At 40.6% G+C, this 9,374-nt stretch overlaps 1 protein-coding gene across 1 annotated transcript; it reads right to left on the bottom strand.

Annotated features, from left to right (window-relative positions):
• Positions 1-3,720, bottom strand: LOC102270513 (olfactory receptor-like protein OLF4; the record flags this gene model as incomplete). Its single annotated transcript, XM_070374779.1, has 3 exons — positions 3,366-3,720; positions 2,971-3,100; positions 1-10 (listed from the first exon to the last, which is right to left on the bottom strand). Coding segments are annotated over exons 1-3 (495 nt in total), but the record flags the coding sequence as incomplete, so codon positions are not given.
• Between the last annotated feature and the right edge of the window lie 5,654 nt (positions 3,721-9,374).

The following is a 9,374-nucleotide window of genomic DNA, read 5'->3' as shown; positions in this document are numbered from 1 at the left end:
CTGCAAGGAGATCCAACCAGTCCATTCTAAAGGAGATCAGTCCTGGGTGGAAGAAATGATGCTAAAGCTGAAACTCCAGTACTTTGGCCACCTCATGCAAAGAGTTGACTCATTGGAAAAGACTCTGATGCTGGGAGGGGTTAGGGGTAGGAGGAAAAGGGGATGACAGAGGATAAGATGGCTGGATGGCATCACTGACTCGATGGACATGTGTCTGAGTGAACTCCGGGAGTTGGTGATGGACAGGGAGGCCTGGCATGCTGCGATTCATGAGGTTGCAAAGAGTTGGACACAACTGAGTGACTGAACTGAACTGAACAATAAAAAACCAATGGAAGGGTTATAATGTACAGTAATGTGACTAATAGTTAATAATACTCTATTGCATATTTATAAGTTTCTAAGGAACAGCAGATCCCAAAAGCTCTCATCACAAAAAAATTGCAATTGTACTACGCATGCTGACAAATGCTAATTTGATTTATTGTGGTGGTCATTTAGCAATATGAACAAATATTGATTCATTGTGCTGTACAGCAGCAACAAATACATTTTGTATGTCAACTGCAACTTACATTCTTTTTTAAAAATAATGAAGAGAATACTATGAATGATAGATTTGACAAACACAATTAATAAACTCTTATACAATCCCCACAAATATATCACATGTATCTAAAGACCTGGGGGACTCCCGGGTGGATCACTAGGTAAAGAATCCACCTGCAATGCAGGAGACTAGATTCCAGGATGGGGAAGATCCCCTGGAGGAGGGAATTGCAACCCACTCCAGTGTTCTTGCCTGGGAAATTTCACAAACAGAGGAGCCTGGTGGGCTACAGTGCATGGGGTCGCAAAGAGTCAGACATGACTGAAATGACTGAGTATGCACACATATAAAAGAACTAAATGGCCAACAGTCTGTTTTGTGTAAAGAAACAATTATTTGTTTCAAAGGACAATAAAAAGGAATAACAGCACACTGGCACTACTATATAAAACAACAGATTTCTATGGACTTTTTTTTTTTTTTTTAATAAAGTCTGAATGGCTAACAAGCACACACATATATTCAGCCTCACAAAACAGAAAAAGACTCACCGACTTAAGAAACAAACTCACTGTTGCCAGGAGGAAGGGATAGTTAAGGGCTTTGGGAAGGTCGTGTACACATTGCTATATTTCAAATGGATAATCACTGAAAACCTATTGCATAGCACATGGAACTCTGCTCAATGTTATGTGTCAGCCTGGATGGGAGGGGGTTTTGAGGGAGAATGGATAAATGTATATGTATAGGTGAGTCCCTTCACTATTCACCTGAAACTATCACGATATTGTTAACTGGGTATACCTCAATACAAAATGCTTTTGGTGTTAAAAAAATAAAAAATCAAATTAAAAAGCAATTGCAAAGTGAAACTCATTAGCATACCTCTTCTCACCAATGAAATAAAGATTTTTTAATGTAAATGCCCAGGGTTGAGCAAAGAGATCCGGGTATATACATTTCATACTCTGCTCTTGCAGGGAAGTATCTGCAAGCATTCATTGGTCTAAATCTATCTTCTTTGAGTGGAAATATAGTCTAATATATTTCATCTTACAATTTAAAAAGTGGCCTCACTTCTCTGTATAATCTTCCATGAGTAATACCCTATTTGTCTACTCCTGTTGATTATTGATCTATGGGTATTTATGATCTACTTTTCATAAAAGTATTTTATGTTTCCCTTTTATTCTTTTAATTGAACTCCCACTATTACCATTTAATTGTCAACATAGACAATTGCGTTTTGGAATGCAGTGTTCAATTTTATTTCTGACCATTATAAATAAATACATTAAATTATTAGGAAAGCCAACAAAAGACTGTAGTGATTTCTGGTACCTGTGTATGTTAGATTGCCTCACAGGTGACCTCAGGTTCATGTTCTTGGCTTCTCTCCTCACTGATCCTCTCCTGCAGTATCTGTGGAGCTCTCAGACTCACCTGCTCAGAAACTTTGAGAGAAGGCTTCTGTGTGGAAGTCCAAACTCTCCCCTAAATAGTTGATGATACAGCCCCAAGTTGTGTCTAAATACAAGACAACAAGAAGAGATCAAGTATGGGTTTCTCAGTGAGATTTAGGTCTGCAAAAGCAACAACTACATCCTGTCCAACCAAAGCGGCACAGGCTGAGGGACTGCAGCAGAGGAAATATCGACAGCTTCCTGTGTAGGCTCATTAAGCGTGTTTATCCTTTGTTACTCTAAGTATGTGATTTCCCTTAAAGACACGGGGCTGGACAGAATAGACTCGTTATTCTGCTGATTCTCTGTTCCTAGAAGACTGCATTATAAGTTAGGTGAATTCAGTTTTTATCACTCCTTCTCCTTTAACTATCCTGTTTCCAAAGCTCTAAGCCTCCCGGGACCTCATCACATCTTTGAGTTCATATTCTCTCAAAAGTGTAATATTGAGAAATTTGTCTTGACTGAGTCACATGGGTCTTCAAAGCTTTGATTGGTGGTGGGGACATAACCCTTGAAATCTCTAAAAATTGCTATTCATCTCATCAAAGACAAAGTAACTTTGTGTATATTTTTAATATAAAAATTGGGCATTATACTATCTGAATTCATGATAGTTTCAAGCCAATAAGACATTTCCCAGTTATATCAGAAGTTATGAGCTATCATTTAGTCCCTCATTATGAAATGCTTGTAGTTATAAGAGAGATATTTATATGTAGTTATGTACCATAACAAAACATAACAGGGAAGCCTGGTGTGCTGCAGACCAAGGGGTTGCAAACTGTGTGTCACAACTTAGACACTGAACAGCAACCAGAAGGGTTCACTGAAGCATGCCATTGTGTATGTTTGTAATAACAGAAACAGCAAAACAAGAGTTAAAGCCAGAGAAACAGATCCAGAGTTATCAAAATTAACCCTTCCAGGTTACAGGGTTACAGAAGGAGCAGATCTTAGATGAAGGGGTTCAACATGGGTGTGACCACAGTGTACATCACAGAGGCTATTGCACTTGAATGTGAGCTATGGGTAGCAGCAGAGCTAAGGTACAATCCTAGGCTTGTGCAATAAAACAAGGAGACAACTGAGAGGTGAGATGTACAGGTGGAAAATGCTTTATACTGCCCATGAGCAGGAAACTATTTTAGAGTAAGAGTAAAGGATCCCAGCAAAAGGACCACTACCCAGTAGGAAAGTTGCAAGATAGATCATCATGTTATTAAGAAAAGTATCAGAACTGGCAAGTTGTATCACCTGATAGAGTTCACAGAAAAAGTGGGGAATTTCCAAATCTGGACAGAAGGACAATCACAACACCATTAAGCTGTGTAACAAGGAATACATGGCACTCACTACCCAGGGTACCAGATACAGTAGTTCACAGAGCCGAGGGCTCATGATGATTGTGTAGTGCAGGGGATGACAGATGGCCACAAACCGGTCACAGGCCATCGCAGTCAGCAGGAAGTCATCTAATGTTGCAAAAAGTATGTAAAAATACATCTGGGCGATGCAGCCTTTGTAGGTTATGGCTTTTCTCTCAGTCTGAATATTCATCAGCATCTTTGGGATCGTGGTAGAGGTGAGACAGATGTCTACAAAAGACAGGTTGGAGACGAAGAAGTACATGGGGGTGTGGAATTGAGGGTCTGAGCACATGGCCAGGATGATGACCAGGTTTCCAAACACAGTTATCAGGTACATGGAGAGGAAATCCCAAATATGAGGGGCTGTAGTTCTGGTGCCTCTGAGAATCTGAGAAGAAGACATTTAAAATTTTGTGTGTTTTTCCCTGGTTCCATCTTCTGGAGTTGACTACCAGGAGAAAGGAAAATAACATAATTACTTTTCACACATATGGACATAAGTCACATATCTGAACTACTACAATATCTATTGTGACATCAAGAAACTGATTTTACTATTTTATGTATAGATAAGTTCTCTTTGAGAGTATGTGTACTAAACTACTTCAGCTGTGTCCGACTTTGTGCGAAGACCCCATGCAATGCAGCCTATGAGGTTCCTCTGTCCATGGTATTCTCCAGACAAAAATACTGGAGTGGGTTGTCATGCCCTCCTCCAGGGGATCTTCCTGACCCAGGAAGATCCTTAAACCCCAGTCTTAAGTCTCCTGCAGGTTCTTTACCAGTACCACCTGCTATATCCCCAATGTATCTGTGACTAGGGATTTTTGTCCCATTTTCAGCATATTTACAAAAAGGTCATATATTCTACACAGCTTTAATGCAAAATTATTTCATGCATTTGAGAAATACATATTGAGTGCCAACATGATCCAAGCAATAAGTAGAGATGATGAAAAACAAATCTCCCACAATTCAAGGATGCTGAGAGATAATGAGCAAATAAAGTATTATATAATATGTTAGGTGAAGACAGATGCTATGAAAAAAACAAAACCAGTTATGAAGGAGAGAGTTGTAGGAGATGTTATTTTAAACTGAGTGTTCAGGTAAGGTAAGCAAACAGGAAGATATTTTTGCATTAGACTTCAAGAAAGAGAGGGAAGAATCTAGTACCGTATCAGGAGAAGTGAGTGCCTGCAGAGGGAACGGCCACTGCAAAGGATTAGAGGAAGATGCTGGTTCCACATGTTCAAACCCAAAAAGGAAGCCAGTGGGTCAGAGAATAAGAAAGAGAGGGAATGATTAGAGATGGTTTCAGGCATGCTGAGGAGCAAGGTGGCCTCCCTGCTACAGCTGAACCTTCAGTCCACAGAGACTCCCTCCTTACATATTCTCTATTTTCTTGCAAAAATATCATGTGAATTAAAGTAGATGACATCCTTTGTAGTATACCATCTTTGACTGAATTCTTGCCTCTGTATTATAAGTCCCCTTATTATATAAGCCCAAGTGCCTCTGCTTGAAGAATTGTTCTCAATCCATAAGGTGTGAATTAACAAGAACTCCTGGACTGTGTAACTCCATGCATTTCTCACCTATAATCAGCATCCTTAGGCTATGAGTTCTGACATCTCAAGCTGGTCAAATCAGATTATCTTTCCTGTATAGAATGTATAAATGGTACTAGAAATTCCAGTTCATGAACTTCTAGTGGACCAATAAATTTGAGGTTCTTTTTCTACATGGCCACTTTCTTCTCTATATTTGAAAAATATTAAGAGTGTGAGAAAGAGAGAGGAGAAAAAAATAGAGAGGAAAGTTAAATGGACCTTTGAATACTAGGGAGAAAATTTCCAATAGCCCAAATGTATCCCGAGACAATACAGTGAAGAAAAGCTTCCTTGGTTTGGCAACATTCCAAATCCAGAGACATCTCCTTGATGCCCTGCTGGGAGCCAGCGTGAGGAACTCTGCCTGTGGCAAAGGTCATGAGGAAGGAGGCTGTGCATACGCAAAGGTGGGATCGAGCCTCAGGAGTCCCCCTGGAAATTCTCGAGCATCTACTCCCAAAACCAGAGTCTTCCTACTTTACTGCTTTGTGGTCTCACCTACACCTCTGACTTTATGGGGGGCTGTCCCCCACCACCTCTCTCTGAAAAAGAGTTAAATTACAGCTCCAGTTAATAAGGTTCCTGGGCATGACAAGAGTGTTTTAGTTCACAACGGTGAGAGGCATGAGTTGTTCTAAACTGTCTGAATACAGATTCCTTTGAGCAGTTAAAAGATTGATTAGAAATTGTATTGGTGTAGGGTTTTTCTCTTGTTGGGCCGATGTCTGCTGCTAAGTTTCCATATCCCTTACCTGCTGTGTCCCTGACGGTGTATTGATTAATATAATTGATGTAAGTAGTAGCTTTAATGTTTGTATCCTTGGACCCTGGAGTTAATTCTTTTTCTTGTTATAGCCCACCACACCTTTGCCCTATAGGAATGCAACTTTATCTAATGCTTTTGGAGGGTGGTGCCTGACCAATCACCTTTAGAGAAAAAGAAGTTTTCTGAAGAAAGGGTCTTAAAATGTTAACAGGCCTCTGGGCCAGAAGATGATGCAAATCACCTAAACTTTTGCATATGATAAGTTTGCAGGAAGAAAGCCTGGCTTACTGCATGACTCTACCTCTTCCCCCTTATCCTCTATGCATAACTTAAGGTATAAAAACTACTTTGGAAAATAAAGTGCGGGCCTTGTTCACCAAAACTTGGTCTCCCCATGTCATTCTTTCTCTCACCTTCTGGCTGAATTATTCAGCCTCTTTTCTCCACTGAGTTTCCTCACTGAGCTATCCTTATTTAACCACTCTTTATATTTAATGTTTAATTAAGCAATTGTTTCCTGATCCTTGCCGATGCTGTCCCCGCTTTGAATTCCCTGGATCCACCGGGGCTGGACCCCGGCAATGCCCAGGAAAAATAATAAAGCAAAAATTTTCTTTTCCAAGGACAGAAACAGTTATATCTTTATGATGTGAAAGAACTTGCAGATTGAATATCCTAAAAGAAAAATAAGCAAAAGGAATAAAGTAACAATTCAAAGCAGGAAACACAAAACACAACAAAAGTTGGAAATGTTTTATATGAAGCAGCAGAAGATTTCTGTTTTCCTTGAGGCTTATCCTTATTTGTCTACTCCTGCTGGTAAATATGGGCTTCCCTAATGGCTTAGCAGGTAAAGAATCTGCTTGCAATGTAGGAGACACAGGAGATGCAGGTTCAATCTCTGAGTCAGGAACATCCCCTGGAGGAGGAAATGGGAACCCACTCCAATATTCTTGCCTGAAAAGTCCATTGGACAGAGGAGCCTGGTGGACTGTAGTCCAAAGGGTTGCAAAGAGCTGAAAATGATTGAATGACTAAGCATATGCATGCACATTAATAAATACAATTCATAGACCTACTGCCTAATTTTACTGAAAACATTTTATGTCTATCATTTCTTTTTTCTAATTGAACTTCCATTAACACTATTTAATTGTCAGCATCAACACTTGCATTTCCGAGTGCAATGTTCAGTTTATTTTTTAGACAATAAATAAATATACACTAAGATAAGGAAAGCCAGCAAACAACCACAGTGACCTCTGGGCTATGCTACAGTGGTCTTCAGGTGACCTTAGGTACAGGTTCCTGGCTTCCATCCTCTTTCACCCTCTCCTAAAGTGTCTGTTGAGCTCTTGGACTCATCTGTCTGCAAAATCTGAGAGCAAGCTTTCTACATAGAAGGAAAATGACTGACAATGCAGAACAAACTTTTGTCCACGAACAAGACAACAGGAATAATTTTCTAGCCAGATACAGAGCTGCAAAAGCAAGGATCACATCCTAGTTAAACAGCTATGGCACAGGCCAAGGGGCTGCAGGACAGCAGGTATTTACATCTTCCTGTTGCTGCTGCTATTAAGTCACTTCAGTCGTGTCCAACTCTGTGCCACCCCATAGACAGCAGCCCACCAGGCTCGGCTGTCCCTGGGATTCTCCAGGCAAGAACACTGGAGTGGGTTGCCATTTCCTCAATGCATGAAAGTGAAAAGTGAAAGTGAAGTTTCTCAGTCATGTCCGACCCTTAGCGACCCCATGGACTGCAGCCTACCAGGTTCCTCCATCCATGGGATTTTCCAGGCAGGAGTACTGGAGTGGGTTGCCATTGCCTTTATGTCAGCTCATTAAACATGTTTTCCTACTGTGACTCCAATCTATAAGTACGGGACTTCCCTTGGAGACACTGGTCTGGGCAGAATGTTTTTGTTTGTTTGTTTTTTTTGTTTGTTTTTTTTCTTTTTAGTGCTGATTCTCTGTTCCTAGAAGACTGCTTCATAAGTTAGGTGAATTAAGTTTTTACTACTCCTTCTCCAGTAATTCTCCTGCTTCCAAAGCTTTAAGCCTCCTAGCACCTCATCACATCCTTGAGTTCAAATTTTCTCAAAAGTGTATTACTGAGGATTTTTCTTAAATAGGTCACATGTGTCTTCAAATCTTTGATTTGTGGTGGGGACACAATCTCCAAAGTTTCTGGAAAGAACTATCTCTCTCCTCAAAAAGGGGGTAACTTTTCTCCTTTAGTATAAAAACTTGGGTATTATATTCCTGAATTCATGATAGTTTTTCCAAGCCAATTGAGAGCTTTCTACTTACATCACAAGTTCAGAGCTGTCCTTTAGTCCTCAATACAAAATATTTGCAGTTATAAAAGAGATATTGAGCTGAAACTCCAGCACTTTGGCCACCTCATGCGAAGAGTTGACTCATTGGAAAAGATTCTGATGCTGGGAGGGATAGGGGGCAGGAGGAGAAGGGGATGACAGAGGATGAGATGGCTGGATGGCATCACTGACTCGATGGACATGAGTCTGAGTGAACTCCAGGAGTTGGTGATGGACAGGGAGACCTGGCGTGTTGCAATTCATTGGGTCACAAAGAGTCGGACACGACTGAGCGACTGAACTGAACTGAACGGAGCTATTATTATGACCCATAAACTAGATTATCAGGTTATGTGTATGCATGTCTTAGTCACTCAATCATATCTGACTCTTTGTGACCCCATGGACTGTGGCCTGCCAGGCTCCCCTGTCCATGGGATTTCCCAGGTAAGAATACTTGAGCTGCCATTCCCTTTGCAGGGGGTCATCCTGACCCAGGGATTGAACCCGGGTCTCCTGCTTACAGGCAGATTTTTTCCCATCTGAACCACCAGTGAAGCCCTTGGATATTATAGAAATTGTCAAATTTAATTTTAAAACCAGTGTATTCTATGAAATAGTGTTTTTATGAGCATCGTTTTTCATTGTCAAAATAAGACTCAGTGGGACTTAATGTTTTATCCCAAGTAAGGGATGCAGTCTGATTGGAATCCCTCAGTTCTGGAACTCTGGGGCAGTGATTCAATCCGAGAATATTTAGTTTTTGGAATTATTTTACAGTATCTGAAAGGATGCTGCTAATGTTCTATAAACTATGGAACATTAGCAGCTTTAGTTGGAGAAGACTCTTAAGAGTCCCTTGGGCTGCAAGGAAGTCCAACCAGTCCATCCTAAAAGAAGTCAGTCCTGAATATTCATTGGGAGGACTGATGCTGAAGCTGAAACTCCAATACTTTGGCCACTTTATGTGAAGAACTGACTTCTTGGAAAAGATGCTGATGATGAGAAATATTGAAGGCAGGAGGAGAAGGGAACAACAGAGGATGAGATGGTTGGATGGCATCACCGACTTGATGGACATGAGTTTGACCAAGCTCCAGGATATGATGAGGGACAGGGAAGCCTGGCGTGCTGCAGTCCATGGGTCACAAAGAGTCAGACACAACAGATTGACAGAACTGAACTGAACAGCACCCAATATAAACAATTATCCTGTTCCAAATCAATAGTAAGATGGTGAGAATCCTATTCTAGATAAAAATATTTCTAAATTCACTGTACATACAAATCA

This window comes from Bos mutus, chromosome 7, assembly GCF_027580195.1.
Source record: "Bos mutus isolate GX-2022 chromosome 7, NWIPB_WYAK_1.1, whole genome shotgun sequence".
Classification (NCBI taxonomy): Eukaryota; Metazoa; Chordata; class Mammalia; order Artiodactyla; family Bovidae; genus Bos; species Bos mutus.
This window is presented reverse-complemented; position numbering and strand designations above follow the sequence as displayed.